This window comes from Ipomoea triloba, chromosome 12 (assembly GCF_003576645.1).
Source record: "Ipomoea triloba cultivar NCNSP0323 chromosome 12, ASM357664v1".
NCBI lineage: Eukaryota > Viridiplantae > Streptophyta > Magnoliopsida > Solanales > Convolvulaceae > Ipomoea > Ipomoea triloba.
Window position 1 is genome coordinate 1,980,139 of NC_044927.1, and position 16,337 is coordinate 1,996,475.

General features: G+C 37.7%; 2 protein-coding genes and 1 long non-coding RNA gene across 3 annotated transcripts; all 3 read left to right on the forward strand.

Annotated features, from left to right (window-relative positions):
- Window positions 1-1,857: 1,857 nt before the first annotated feature.
- On the forward strand, window positions 1,858-9,195 carry LOC116000208 (zinc finger CCCH domain-containing protein 44-like). Its single transcript, XM_031240241.1, has 4 exons — window positions 1,858-2,381; window positions 2,503-2,582; window positions 3,304-3,491; window positions 7,009-9,195. Exons 1-4 carry the CDS (start codon window positions 2,113-2,115, stop codon window positions 8,608-8,610), a joined length of 2,139 nt encoding a protein of 712 aa, XP_031096101.1. The 5' UTR covers window positions 1,858-2,112; the 3' UTR covers window positions 8,611-9,195.
- Window positions 9,196-10,434: 1,239 nt separating this feature from the next.
- On the forward strand, window positions 10,435-14,003 carry LOC116000212. Its single transcript, XM_031240245.1, has 5 exons — window positions 10,435-10,833; window positions 11,675-11,844; window positions 12,444-12,507; window positions 13,424-13,496; window positions 13,588-14,003. The coding sequence occupies exons 1-5, from the start codon at window positions 10,554-10,556 to the stop codon at window positions 13,697-13,699; spliced, it is 699 nt and encodes a 232-aa protein (XP_031096105.1). The 5' UTR covers window positions 10,435-10,553; the 3' UTR covers window positions 13,700-14,003.
- A 302-nt stretch (window positions 14,004-14,305) lies between these two features.
- Window positions 14,306-15,110, forward strand: LOC116000213. The gene is made up of 2 exons (XR_004094078.1): window positions 14,306-14,536; window positions 14,620-15,110. It is a non-coding gene; the product is annotated as an uncharacterized LOC116000213 (long non-coding RNA).
- The last annotated feature ends 1,227 nt before the right edge of the window (window positions 15,111-16,337 follow it).

Genomic DNA, 16,337 nt, shown 5'->3' on the forward strand with positions numbered 1-16,337 from the left:
AAATGGAATAACAGAAGAAAAGTAAACGACTAGTTAACGAAACAAAACTACTCACCAAAAAAGAAAAGAAAAGAAAGGGTGTGTTTGGTTCGCACATGGGAATTGAAATCGGAATGGGTATCAAATACTTGGTAAGGGTAATGGGTTTTGGTAAAAGTACTTAGTATGTTTGGTAGTTGGGTGGAATGTGAATGATTATTAATAGTTGGGGAAGAAATGATGAAGGGAGATGAAACCCTTATTTAATAAGGGTATGGGTTTTGCCATTAATGGGGTATTCCAAACCCATAATAGCATTCACAAAACCTATCAACCAAACACTAACAATTACTTTGATACCCATACCTTATGCCTAAACCCCCAACCAAACACACCCAAAGTGTTAATCAGATTGGAAGAGAGGAGTTTAGCCTGTTAGGTCCTTTGAGTTTTACAAATCTTGTCTTTGCACTCATCCATGCTCATCATAATATACAAGGCTCCAGGATGGGGGATAAAGGATAAACCAGAAATGTATTAACAAGTAGCATTGGCCTCATCCATGGCCAAAGATTCCACTCCCAGGTGATGAAACAAGTAAAACCAATAGCCCAAATAATGGATGCATAATAAGCCTATTAAAGATCATTGTTTATTCAATAACATAACTAGAAAAAAATCATTCTCTGTTAAATCATTTGGGATCAGAGCTCATAACTAATTTACAGTATATATTTTCGTGGATTTATAAGAACTGCCGGCTAAAACCATAAAAATGCAATCTTGAAGATACTAACCAGACTGGAGGAAAAGTGAAGAGACGAAAACATACTGTCGGCAGCGGTCTTGACAAGCTCTTCAAGATGAGAACTAGGAGGAGCAGTGAGCCCTGGGAAGATCAATAGATCATCGGCTTCATCGCCACTAAGGTCTAAGAGTTTCCAAGTTCAAAGCCGACATATATACAGTGATGAAAGAGGTGACAGAGTGGCGTAAAGGTGCGGTTTTAGGTGAAGATAATGCGGGGTGGACAAGAATTATGCCATTTATTGAGGAATATATTTGATATATTCTTTCTTTTTCGAGAAGAAAAGTCGGTACCGCGAGATAATTCCAGCTAAATTGATTACGCCAGTTGATTTAGGAATTATTTCGTATAAAGTTTTAAGTATGATTTATAGTAAAAATGGTCTATTGGTGTTCTTAGTTTGTCTGCGTGGGCATCTCAGTTGATCCATACATGGAAGAAGTTTGAGAAGAAAGACTAGAGATCAAGTCTCACCACAGAGCAAAATATTATGTGGAACTCGGGTTATGAATTACCATGATTTATATTTTTACAGATGCTCTGTCGTCGACTGTCGGGCAAGTGCAAATGGAGTGTAAATGCCGCAATTACCATGATTTATGAGTTATATAATCGCAGATGCTCTATTTGGTCCGAGTGGTCGGAACATAGGAGCCCTTAGATTGAGGATTCAACCTTTTGCAAAAAAAAAAAAATAAACTGGTTAATTATAAATAATTTAATTTGATTTATCTCCTTTACACAATATACTTTTAAATAGTGATTATAAATTTCTCTAAACAATTTAACCTGATTTATCTCTTTATAATCTTTACAGAATATATTTTTGAAAAGTGATTATAAGTTTTTCTTCTTAGGAGAAAAAGATGAATGTGGTGGAATTTTGGTTGGCTAGGATGGACGGTTCAGTCAAAGGACACTGGTTCGATTCGTGGGAATGGAGCTAACTTTTCCAAAATTTTGACTTTCACCAGTCGCCAGTAGTCGGCTGCATTTATTGGTCACAACTTTTAATACCCGTGCCCTTTCAGCCTTTCTTTCGTCTCCAACTTTTTCTTTTCTAGGCGTGTCCCTCAAACGACGACGTTAGGGCACGGTCAATGATCTGGCATGTCCATAAAGAACACGGAACCAACGCAATTCACAACAATCTAGGTTTTCTGACACCTCTTCCGATTTCTCTTCCAGCTGGGAGCGGTGCGGGTTGCGTGCAAGGAGGAGAGCTCAAAGTCAAGGCTATTTGACCGCGATACGGTTGGTATTCCGGGATTCTAGGGTTTGGATTTTGGAACGAGCTAGGGAGGAAGTGAATCTCTGTCTTGGATATGGATAGCTTGCAGCCGGCGGTGGCTTCCACGGCGGCGGCGGCGGTGGTGGCCGGCGATGCTGTGGTAGTTGGAGGAGAGGCGGCGTCTGCTGTTGCTGTGGGAGTCGCGAGGACTTCCGGCGGCTCGGAGAAGCGGAAGCGCGGCCGGCCGCCGCGGGGACAGGTGACGGTCACGCCGAAGCCTCAACAACCGAGGAAGATATTGGAGGAGGAGGATGTTTGCTTTATATGCTTCGATGGCGGTTCTCTCGTGCTGTGCGATCGGAAGTGAGTGAAGCTTGTTGGCTTCTGTATTTAGTCTTGTTTCTTCGTCTAATTCAGGCCTTGATAACACCATTTACGGTCTGCTTTTCCCCAACTTATACCAAATTGTCTTGTTTCTGGTTAGGGGCTGCCCAAAAGCATACCATCCGTCTTGTATTAAGCGGGACGAGTCATATTTCTCCTCCAAGGCTAAGTGGAATTGCGGTATGCCGTCATTTGTCACATCCGCTTCACTTATATGCATTGATCTTGCCATTTCTAATGCATTTTATTGCTAAACTTTCAATCTTTGTGGTTTGAAGTATTTCGAGTCACGAAGCTTGATAGCTATTCTTAGGATGGACCCTTCAGGTGTTGTAACAACTAACACTAGTGTGATGATACTGGATTTGCTTCAGATTTTCAGCTATGTGTGTTCCAATTAACTTCCATTGATCTATCTAGTTGTTGATGTTGTTCTTTTAGCTCTCCTCAATCCTTTTCTAGGGTTGAAATATTGTTACCATAGAAAGGGATTGAGGAGAGCTAAAAGAACGACATAAACAGCTAGATAGATCAATGAAAGATCGTAGATAGGTTAATTAGGGCTTACGTAGCTGAAATTCTGAAGAAATAAATTAAAGAAGATTGGCAGTGGAAACCGGTATCATCACACTAGTGTCAGTTGATTAACCATTTCGTGTTTTAATAAATTTGGTGATGCATGAGGCCATGAGTGCATGACGGCTATTGTTTTGTGCTTTCCAATCATGAGCCAATTTGTTTAATGAACCATAAGCCATTTGATATATCCCAATAGCCTGAATTGGCCACCCTTATTTTGTTCTTCAGTCAGATGTCTTTCTATAATGAATTATTGCTGATCTTTCGCTTAAGAACTGTTGTTTTGTGTGACTTAACAAATTGATATTACTGCTACTTTTAGGTTGGCATATATGCAGTGTGTGTCAGAAGGCTTCTCACTATATGTGCTACACTTGTACATATTCATTGTGCAAGGGTTGCACTAAAAATGCTGATTACGTGTGCGTTAGAGGAAACAAAGGATTTTGCTCTACGTGCATGAAAACTATCATGCTGATTGAAAATAAAGATGAAGCAAATAAGGAGAAGGTATGCGCACTTATCCCTTTTCTCTGAGCACATCATGATGGTTTCTGCTCTACGTGCATGAAAATTGTTCCCGTTCTCTGAGCATGTTATAAATCACAGGCAGGATAGGTCCACCACAGAAACAGTTTTTAACTACTTTATTATGCATGTATGATTAACAATGGTATGCTAATGTTTGATTATGAAAATAGCATGTTCATGCATGCTATTTTGAAGCTTACAATCATGCTTGTCAAGTGGTCGCTCCGTCGCTTAAGCGATGAAGCAAATATGAGCAATGAGATTGCGCTCCTCTTCAGTGTATCACTGAAATGTATGGAAGTGGTCCAAAGAGATCGCTTCACTCCAAAGCAAGCAATGCAGAAACCCTAAATGAGGGTACAAAACAGTAAAACACCTTATCCCAGCTGCAATGACACTGCCAAGCCCGAGAATTACCTATTGTCAAACTCCAAAGCCTCTGATTAAACTTATAGGCAGCCAACAATCTCGCAGTTCAATCGAATTGCCTCATCCTTTACTGATCTCTCAAGCCTACAAATCGCAAGTATGCTTTTCTTCTTCTTCTTTTGCCGAATCATTTATTACTCCCCATTTTTTTGGGTGGGCGGCGGAAGAAGCCACCAACGATTGGGGAAGAAGAACCTAGGATGGTGGAAGAAGAAGACGACACTCAACTCTTCCTGTTTAATCATACTATCTCTCACATTCTCTTCTCTCTTTGGGCACTTAGCAAGATCTTTTTATTCTTTTTTTTTTCTACCTCTAAAATTAAATCTTTATTAATAAATACTCTTATGTATTTAATTAACTTGGGCAGTGGGACTCTCTAGGCTCCAAGCAATTTTTTTTAATACAGTAAACCTTAATTAATTGATGTATTCATTTGTTTCTTTTTTAAAATTATCCTTAATTAATTAATGCATTGAATATGATGCTTGTGATGAGACAAATGTAAATGATGGATGGATAATGGAATATATGGTAATAAACTAATAAATAATTATATATATATATGTGTGTGTGTGTGTGTGTGTATAATTTTATTATGTTAATGAAAATATACATTGATTAGTAAGGATGCTAATGAAAATATACATTAATGATTAATGGAGCAATGTGATTGTATTGTTATATAATGATGCCAATTTATGTAGCATTCTAGATTATATAATTTAATTTTGCCACTTTGTGTTGCTTTAAATACGAGAGCAATGCTTCGCTTTGTGCTTTAAAGTGAGGTAGAGCCTAGTTGCTTTGGTTCATTTTTCGCTTTAAAAAACTTTACTTACAATCACATAAATGCATATTCTAGTGCCATAGATTACAATTTACACATGTTGCATCAATTTAGTTAACATTGGTCCCATAGTTCCGTCTCAAGTCACCATGGTTCTTAAATTTGGAATAGCATCATTAGTGAAACAAAAGGTCTCTAGATACTCTCTATAGTGGATATAAGTTAAAGGGTCCAAATTCCTTTAATTTTTCAAACATTCTATGAATATCAAAGTTTTCACCATTTCACAAAGAAGTCTACTATTCTTGATTTATTAAGAAAAACCATGTGAATTTGGAATGGAAATTATTGGGGTGTACAGTACATTTAGCGCAAGGACTATCGAGTACCAATGGGAGGTTACACATTTGTCTGGGTACCTTCCAACCTTGGAGAAAGAATGGATTCGGAACCTCCTCATGATGTCATAGCATAAAGGAGCTAGGTATCATGCTCATATAACTTAGCCTTGAAGAGCTTGGATCAGGTCTTACAACTAGTCTATCTTAGATAAATTTGTTCTCTGGCGATCATGGCCCAATCAAACAATCAAGGCACTCTTCCCCACTCAACGCAACTCTTGTCAGCTCTTGAATTATTTGACCTTTGGAAATTGCCCTATTAGTTTTTAACTAAGGCTCCGTTTGGGTGAGCGGTAAAGTTAGAGTGGTTAGAGCGATGATAGTCAAATTGTAGTGGTGATTAAATTGGAACTGTAGAGGCTAGAGTGGTTAGAATTGTAAAAATGGTGTTAGTTTAATTGTTTAAAAAAATAATGATAGCGGTGAGATTGAAATGCTAAATGACCGATAAGGACATTCATATAAAATTATTTTTATCACTCATCAATTAAATTTTATTTGAACATTTTAAGAAATAAATAAAAATTATTTATTTTTGTTTATAATATAACAATTTAATACATTTTTTAATTATATTTATTTAATTATTTCCATAAATAATAACTTCATTATTATATTAATTAAATTATTATTATTAGTTAATTAATAAAACTAAAAATAAAAAAATGCAGCAAAAATGGGCGATGTGAGAAGCCCACATCATCCATTTTTGCTAAAGGGAGCCTCGTGCTCCCTAATTCAGTTGTCAAAAGAGTGCCACTGCAGCACTCAAGTTTCCAATGTCACATTGGAGATCAAAGAGAGTGATCAGTTATTATTATTATTATTATCATTATTATTTATTACGGGGGTGTTTTGGAGAAAATTCCTCCAAACGCCCGATTGTTAACGGTCCAGTGGGACAATTACCATGGACGGTCACAACTTTGTGTTTGATTGCCCCAGATGCGATGTGTCCAAACATCCCTTTTCTGGTGTTTGGACTTTGGAGCAAAGTAACGCTTCCACTACTCCAAAAGTTGTCCCAAACGAGCTCTAAGGAAGTTATCCCAGTCAGCTCTAACCCTTAGATTTGAGGCTATAGTTTTTGCCAGACAACTTGTATTATTAGCACTTTTTTGCTATGTCGCTTCTGATGAAACCAAAGATAAAACAATCAATTTTCCATGCTTTGTCCGATCAAATCTGTTCTGATCAATTGCTATGCTTCATCGCTTAAAGAGCTAAAGAACTCTCTTTTGACTAGTGTGTGTGAGAGAGAGGGGGTGGGGTTGGGGTTGGGGTTATTTTCTTTATTTTGTTTGAAGGATTGCGTTATAAGGATTTTTCCAAACATGGCTACCATACATTACCATATTTTCTTTCCTCTGGTATATTTTAGCAGTCTGTTACTTATTCTTAGGGCTTGTTTGGAAATCGGCTACCATATTTCCATGTTTTTTTTGTTTTGTTTATTGGTTATGTTAGAACATGGAACTTTATTGTATTATAATTATTATTGTCATCATTAAAATAATTAATATTTTTCTTGACTTTTAGCCAAATACCAGAAAATGAAAATATTTTCTGGAAAATGTGTTGTTTTCTAGAAAATATTTTTTCCAGAAAATATTTTCCAGAAAGCATTTTTCAAGTTTCCCAAACGGACTCTTATTTTCAGTTAGTTTTCCCAAAATTACTCTTGATGGATATTGCCAACCTTTAGATAAGATGTTAAAGAAGGAAAATATACACATTTTTTAACTAGTGTTTTGTGTGTTATAAGCAACTTTATATGATATGATACTGTCATGCATTCATAGGTTTTATTCCATCAGAAAGTGGAAATGAGGTTTTATTTAGTGCTTCCATTTATCATGTATCAAACTTTATGCAGGTTCAAGTAGACTTTGATGACATAACTACATGGGAGTATCTTTTCAAAGTATACTGGATTGATTTAAAAGGAAAGCTATCATTAACTTTAAATGAGCTCATTCAAGCCAAACGTCTTGTCAACGAAGCATCTATTGGCTCAGTGGTTGGTGGTCGGGTAGATCAAGCAGAGGTTAGAGGTGGATCTGAAACTGCAATTGCATGTCTTTCCACAGAGAATGTAACGTCTGCTGATAATAGTGAAACAGAAAAGTTTTGGTATTACCGTGATCCTACTGGTAAAATACAGGGACCTTTTTCAACGAGTCAATTGAGGGGGTGGAGTAATGGAGGATTCTTCCCACCTGATCTGAAGGTATGGAAAAATGATGAACATGATCAAGCAGTACTTTTAACTGATGTGTTGCATCAACAGTCCCAAAAATCTTCGCAAATCACGGGTGATGTAGCAGTCCAGTCTTCGGGGCTTGGAGCAGTGTCAGATAACAAAGGCAGTTTTGGGTTGCATGACAGTTCTAGTGGAACAGTGAGTGAAAGTGAACAGACAAAAATCCTCCTGCCTCAAGGTGTTGAAAAGGTCTGTTTGAATGTTAGCAATGAAAATGTAAGGACGCATGAGTCAGGTACCCATTCTTTCTTGGATTTGTTGAAGGGTAATACTTCTCTTTCTGACAAATCCCAAGAACATAGCCAGCTTCATTTATCCAGTCAAGTAAAGATGCATGTAGGTGTCACACCGCTTGAAAAAGGCTTCGAAGGTGGTAGATTTCATTCTTTTTCAGGGCACGGAAATCAGAACTCATGTGGAAGCACTGCATTTCAGGAAACTGTAGTTCAGGGCCACGAGATGCACTCTAATTCTAAGAACTGTTCGGTTCAATCATCTGGACAAAACTGGGAATCCTTACCAATAACAACCTCAAAACCTATGCACTCTGTCACTCATTTTGCTTCAGTTCCCAAAACTGAACCGCCTGAGCAGAATGGCAGAATGAATTTCACAGCTCTCCTCAACCATACACCGGAAGTTCAAGCTGCAGAAGAATTGCTTTCCTTGTCTTCAGGTTTTCCTATTCAACGTTCTAATATCCGTGATGTGTCAAGTCCTTCACCAAGTGGTGAAGATATGTGTGGTCGGACTACAGAAACCAAGGAACACTCAACTTCAAATGTCCCCGTTCAAGACTCTGGCAGAAGCTGGAGCAGTGCTTCTAGTCTAGTTATTAATGAATGGGATTCTGGCCTAGTCTCTAATCCACCACTGAAAGCAGCACCAGAAACAGTGGGCGATCATGTTGCCACTCCTACTTCCGATACCGACCATCTTACTACTTCCTCTCCACCTCATCTTATTTCAAATGTATCCAACTGGCAGCCAATTGAGTTCACTACTCTGGATGAGGAATCAGTATCTGATCTGCTAGCTGAAGTGGATGCTCTGGAGTCTCAAAGTGGCTTGGGCTCACCAGCTTCAGCCTTGAGATGCAGCAAGGAAACAATACCAAGGTGCAAGAATGAATACTTCAACTTCTTCGAGGAGCTAAACCCTATGCCTGATCCTGCAAAAAACGTCCCCCTTGGTTCACTCCATCATGACAGATGAACTGCATGTGGAGGCCAAACTGATGCTTTTGATCCTTTAAAGAGGTCTGGAATAACTTTTGTGTACAAGCAGTGAGGGAGAAAGAAAACCACCTGGGAATCGAGCCAATAGAGAGAGGGTGGTGTAGAGATCCAAGAGACTGCACTTCTCAAAGAGGAGTTGTTGGTAGGGTTACCTTTGTGCAGTATGAAGTGATTTCATTTAGATGCTATTCAACTATCTTCTACTACCTCCATGAAGGAACAATTCATCAACAGTTGCTTTTAGATTTCTGGGCACAATCTATTTTTTGAGAGTAAGTTTGTAACTAATGTTGTAATTGTATTTAACTGGAAAAAAGTGCAGCTATGTGGGGCATAAAGCAACAATTTTCTGGAAATAATTTTGGTGGTTGACTTGGTGGGGGATAGGGAAGCAGTGCCCCTTTATGCCCATTTAGCAGATATATGTCTGTAAGACTGTAACCTGGAAGACTTTATGTATTAATGATGGTGTGCATGTATATGGAACAGGATATGTATTCTTTGTATGATACTGGAGATGTATTCTTTTCCATGTTGAAGGTTCACTGTGTTTGTGCTGCCACTCTTCTTCTTTGGGTACCTAAAAGGCTAAAAGACAATTTTGAGTAAAAATGCTTTTGTTAAAACTCAAGGTGATATGTCAGCAAAGAATGAACATTATGCAGATGATAGAGGCGTGAAGTCACTTTCCTCTACCAGTCTCGTTGATGTCTATCTTGTGGGGTGATAGTGTTGGTCAGGTTGGATTGAAAATAATCCTTGATAGGGACTAGGGAGAGTTAGTTTGTTGGCTTTGCCTTTGAGCATACGTACTACATACCTGCTCTGGACCTTGTATAGTCATCGTGACTCGTGAGGAATCGTTTTCATCCTTGTGCCTGTCCATTTAAGGGAATGGGTAGAGAGGTCAGGTTTTTTTGCTCTTTCCGCTCACAGGTTGATGAACGAGCTCCTACTCGATCTAATGCTCGACCAACTCGACCTCGGTGCAATAGTCGTGCAAATGAATGACCATTGTACACCTTCTACCTCACATTGAGATCGATACTGACCCTATAGGGTCAAGACGAGTATCCCGAGCAAGGCTGTTAGCTTGCCAACTGTATGCGCGACACGTGTCAGACATGCCGAGAGTCCGACATGTGTCCCCTCTTAACTCCTATAAATAGCGCATTTATTGTGCCTTAAGTCTTAATATGTTCAGAACATTCTGACCCACTGTTACTTCTTCCTAAATTCCAGTGCTTAAATCGGACTTGTACAATTCTATGTATTAAATTCATATACATACACTTCTTTACCTACCCCGATATATTTACTAAATCAATTTAAATTGTAATTACATATATGTTTAATTTAATAATTCAATTGCATGAACTTAATAAGTTAAGTTGCATATAACAAGTACTCCGTACAATTTTATTGATTTGGCCCTCTTATTGTGACCTTTTGTTTGTTTTTTACTAGCTAGAGTTATAAAATACTTTTAATCAAAACTAAACAGGAATGCAATTTTATGGTCCTCTAATATAAAAATACAATTTTATGTCACTAGATCTAATTGACATTTTAATTCATTTTAATCGCTCTTTTTTGAATACTAGTAACTCTATTACAATGCAGTATCTGTTCATAACTACTTTCTCAACCTATTGAAGCACAAGAGTAAGTATTTAATCGCTCTAATTTCACCGCACTCTCAAATCGAGCCAAAGTCCTTGTAACATCACCATTCACCACAACTTATAAATCGGGTGCCGAAATCTACAGTGGGCTTTCGGTTCTAATAGGGAAAAAAAAATCTCAAAATCAGAAGAACAGAACAGGACAGGACAGGACACACCGCCACAGGAAAATCCTAATTCTACATTTCTACCAGCGAGAGAGAGCGAGAGAGAGAGGGGAGAGAGAGGGGTGGTGATGGGTGAAGACAAATTGGAGCAGCCCGGCGGAGACGAGACAATAATACCTACGATAAACCGACGCATCGGCGGCGAAGGCGGTGAAAACGACGCCGTAAACCTAGTCAAAGACGGCGGAGTTGAAGGATCAGCTTCTTCTTCCGCTTCCCCATCATTGCAATCGCCATCTTCCAAAAACAAAGGAAAGTCGTGCAAAGGATGTTTGTATTATTCCTCAACCCTCAAGTCCAAGTCTCGCAATCCCCTCTGCGTTGGCATCACTCGTTCCTTTCCCCAAGGTAAGTTTCGTTTGATTATCTGCTTATTATTGATTGCAACTTCTCTTTTTAATCGTCTAATTTTACCATTTCCGACCGTTTAGATCATTTCTGCCAACTTTTACCCCATGTTAAAGTATTGAGCTATTGGTTTTATTCGGTATTCGTAGTAAATGAATTACAGCGCAATTGCTTAGTTTATAAGTTCTGATTTTCATCTACTGTTTAATGCCTAAATGCCAGCTTTGAGGTGATGTACACTGTTTCTGAGGTCTGTGCTTTGTTTCTTTGATGCCCTTTTGCTAAACCTTCAAACTTGGTATGCCTTTAGTTGGACAAGAATTGTAAATGTTTGCAGGTAGCTCCTATGGTTCCTGGGTGGTAAATTGTGGGCAAGGAGGTACCCGCAGTGTGAGAGTTACAGCCAATGTAGTGGGTTCCTTGTGGGCAATCCTCTCGCCTAATGGGTTTTTGAGTCACCGTGATTTATCCTTCCACTATCTTGTTAGGTCGGGGTGTGGGGGCATGGGGTGAGGGAATTTCGCCTTGTTGGCAAGGATTATAAAAGTTTGTAATTGGATGAATGGTTATAATGGTTTGCTGAAATTGACATGTTGGGCAATGTTGAGTTATCCTTACAAGATATTAAGCCAAAGAGACTTGTTAATTTTTGATATCACATTGTGAGAGCCTTTTATTTTTCCTATAATAAGGAAATGTGAAAGAGGAACACTGGGCTTAATCTGCCAGGTTTTTTGAACTAGGATTCTCCTTAGTTGCCTGGTATTTATTTGCTACTTGTCTGTTTGTAAGTTTATATTTTATCGCTGTTTGCTAATACATTTCCACGTTGGATGATCAGTACCTCGATACATTGTTGGGGAATCAGAGGCAGAAGCTTCTAAAGAGGGCAGGAGTCTTACGGATTTCAGATATGCTTGCGTTGGTTATTCTGTTTACTCGGATCAAAATTCTCATCCAACTGATGGGCAAGAAACACCAACAGAATTACCAGCCTGTGTTGGCCTTGAGGTTAGCATTTTCTGCGCCTTTTCTATCTCATTCCTGGCTACATGTGACATTTAATGATGCGATGTGCTCATGTACATCATTTCTTCAAAAGCATTGCTTCTTTAGCTTTACATGATATCAGTTATGATCATTGCTGGTATAATTCTCATGCTTGATTGTGTGTATAGTCACCGATGATGAGAACTAATCATGTACTCCATTAGACAATATTTATCTATGATGCACGGAAGTGTTTCCCCGTTTCCTAAATGTCTCCTACCAAGAATTTTGATAACTCCATAAAACGTTTCAAGGTCGTTTCCCTAACTTTCAAAAAAAATAAAAAACAAATAATATTTATGCATATTTAAAGAAAAAAGTATTTGCAAATACACCCTTGTATAGTTGTATTTTATATATTTTAATTTTTTAACATTTCCATGGTGTTTTGTATCATGCGATGCTCATTTCCCATTTCCATGCTACCTAGATAATTATAAAATACTTTTCTTGGCTGGGTTATTCTTGTTTCATGTATTCATTTTTTGCATGTGGGCCCTTATTTTTTGCTTCCTGTTCCTCAAGTTTCCTCTTTCTAACATTATTAAGCCTTTGCACAGATTCTACTTGATAAAAGAACTGGTCCAGCAAATCCTGCTCCTGTCCACGCTCATAATCGGGAAGGTATATCTTATGTCACCCAATATATTATGGGTCGAGTGGTTTCCCACTGGACTTGGTTAGTTTCAGCAACCTAAACTCACAAGAAAAAGGGTACCTTTAATCTATTGACTGTTCTAATTTTATAGCTTTATGATGGAAATATGCAGTAGTTGCTCCCTGGATAGGGTCGAGATTGAGATTGAATACTATTTATATGCACAACTGGGTAATTGATCTCAGGATTTTATAATTTACAGTGGGGTTAAGGTTTTCACCTTTTGGATTTTATGTTGTAACTCTTTCCTTCCAATATAAGTAATTAAGTATATAACTGCAGTATTTTGTGACTAAAAATTGTCAACTGCTGTTATGGTCATCTAAATTAGGTACCCCCTCTCCCCACGGTAAAAAGAAAATCAATTTAGAATCTTGCTTTCAATAACATAGTTCTGAACCAAAAGTGCCATCCTGTCACCATGGGAGGAAATGCAAACCCTATTTTGGATCAATAGAGTTGCTTGATGTCAGAGTGCATTTATGTTGCTATCCCATAGTAGATAACAAAGGCAATGTTTCTTTATAGTGGGGCACAATTAGTTGTTTCCCAAAACTTGGTCTGGGCCAGATTAGTGGAGGGCACTTCTGCATTTTTTGCCAATGTTTCAATACTGGGGACTTCAGTGAGACATAAATGGCGATGTCATTTTGCTACTTGTTTGTGGTAGTGGATTGTGTAAATTGGCCTCCATCCCAAGGTTCATTGAGTCTTTTGTAAATGACTTCATTCAGAAGAGTCTGTTGGAAATTATTTAGTTATTCATTTTCTCAGTCGCCCGTTTGTTATTTAGACATAAACTCCTTTTAGCCATCTTTAATGCAGCATTAATAATGTTTTCATTTTCAATATCAAACTAAGAAGTGGTATTGTTTCTTGAAGAGGGTCTTGGAACACCTCAGCCTCCTCGTCCTTACAAACCAGCTCACTCAGCTGGGGATGAATTCCTGAGCAGGCAAGATATCTTGAAATCTGCATTAGATTATGGATATTTTCGAATTCCTTGTACGTATCAGAGACTTACGCTATGTTCTTCCAATATACAGGTTCTCTAGGAATGCAACCCTGGTTGCCATGGGGGTAGTCAAGAACTTGCGTAAAGTAGGGAACAGAATAAAGGAAAGCATTGATGACATCCTTTACCGACGGCCAAAATGAGATGCTGATTACCCAAATGGGAAGAAGTGGACTATAATGACACTGATGCAAAAAACATAAAAACTTGACCGAATAATGTACCATTGGCTTTGAACATTCTATAATTTTGTCCATTTATCCTTTCATCTTTAGAGCATTGAACTGGGACATAGGCTGGAAGGGGAAATGCTTTTGTCGTTAGCTCTTAATTCAATGTTGATATTGTTACAGATACTGGAGGCAGATGCCACCAGATCTGCCTGTACGATCCATCCAAATTCTGCTCAATAGTTTCAAATGTTAAAGTTTTGAAGTTAAATGCCCACAATGCCATTGATATTATTCTGTTCATATCTACATTCTCTGCAGCTTAAGTACTGTACACAGAAGAGCCCAGAGGTAACACGACATGCATTTTTATTACTCCAAACTCATAATATCTGAGTGGTAAGATGTGACTGGTTCATGTTCACATTACCTGTGTGAAGTGATTTTTGCCCATAATAAATGAACATTATAGATGTGTTGACTATGTAGCTGCATTTTCTTGCCATAATGACACAGATTCATGGTGTAGGTTAAGTTGTTGACTCATTTTGAGAGACGGTACATTTTAGGTTGCAAGGATGTGGATTTGATTGCACGCTTGTGTCAAAGTATGCCTGCCCTATTGTAGTACTAGTATGATCTGTGCTAATCTTATTACTGTTTGCAGTTTTGTGTTGCATGGGAGCTCTTGCAACAACAGGGCTCTTCACTTTACGTTGACAATGACAGGCTAAATCTGGGTCTCTCTAAATGGGCGTCCACTTGTCCAGACTAGCTTCCCGACATGGGTTACTCGCTCACTCTTGCTCGGTAAGTACATAATAGAAGTTCATTTGGTCTTACCGATGTTATTGATCTTGTGCTCATTGTTCAAGAATGTGTTGTTCATGCAGTGTGTGAATGTAACGCAAGAAAACGCTCAGTTCTGCTGTGGTTCTTGGAGCCAATGCTGAGCCATCCATCTGCAATTCTGGTAAGTTAATGAATAATACTATACATACTCTCACTTTTTACTCTCTGCTGTTGTGGCATACTTTGATTCATCCATAAAAAAATAGCTCACAGTTTTGATCCATTTGTTTTCTGTTTCCCCAATAAAATTCAGACAAGTGGCAAGAGTTTTACTTCCTTAGAGTACGTACATTTACCATTTTCTTAAGTTAACAGGTCTAACTGTTGTTCAAATTTTTGGGCGATTCTAGGTTTCCCCACACCCCCCAAGTTGGATCATCTGTACAAATCCAATTGTACAATGATGAAGAACAACTTGTACCGATATTAAGGGTTAATACAATGTGGTACAACACTACAACTTGTTATGTACAACTTGTAAAACATATATGTATCACATATTCACATTAATCAAATGGTAACATATATAGCATAACATGTTCTTTATTATGTTACAACTTTTGCTTGAAGTGGGAACCTAGTGAGTAGTGAATAGCGTAGAATTGGCCCCAGATTGAAGTATATTCCACCACATTCGAGGGTACAATATATAGCACAAAATGTCCTGGCTTCAAATATTGAAGGTGTGCATGAGTAAACTTTGCTTATCTCTAATAACTCTTAAATCACACATGAGAACTAGAAAAATCTTGTGCAATGAACTTGACCAAGAGGGTCTTGACAAAGAATCGAGCATTCGAACTTGGTGACCTTTAAACATGAAAATCATGTTTTACTTAATCACATTTTTTTAGGCCAAGAAAAAGAATCATTGTTTAATATTTTGTAAAGCACATGAAATTATAATTTATTAACCTTTAACGTTTCAAAATCTATGTAGTAGACAACCTAAGCACCTCAATTTTGTAGACGTTTACAAGTGATTGGGAGAGAGCTGTCATCACGAGTGTCACCCACAATTCCAATTATGATTCTATGCGTAAGTAATAACAATAATAATAATGATTATAACAATGATTACACTAGAAAACTTTTTTTAACCATTAGCTAATCTATGGGTGTGTTTGGTTCATGAGTTTACATCGTAGAAATGGAATCAAAATCATAATTAGTGTTTGATTGATAACTTTTTAAACACACATCTATGAATTTGATTACCTTTGATAGGTTGGAATATCACATCTTAAATTAACCAATTGAGCCTTTAAGGAAGTGGGAGTTGGATAAACTAATAATGTTGGTGCATCTCACAGAGTCACAAGATTGCAATGACTAATTCTGAGTCTAATACAACCAAGCTTCCACTAATCACTCCTAATCATTTTAAAGGGAAATTTTTTAATCGAAAAAAAAAATAGATAGACAAATGTAAAAGTCAAAGCAAAAATTTCGTTATGGGGGCACCGCCAATTAATTTATAGACCCACAAAATTTCTTACTAATGTTTGACTAAATAATCAGCTTTATTAAGTTTAATATGTAATTGAGAAAATGGTTAAATAAGCTCTCTAAGTGAAGAAAATAGTGTAATTGAGCTCCTACCTTTAAAAAGTCCATCTAAGTTTTTTAAATTAATTAATAATAAAAAAAGTTCGATTAAGCTCTACAGTACAAGTTATTGATGATTTGACAAACATATGGATTTGAGTATGAATGAGATAGCGGGAACCTCTTGATCTCCTAACTTAATCAAAAGTCT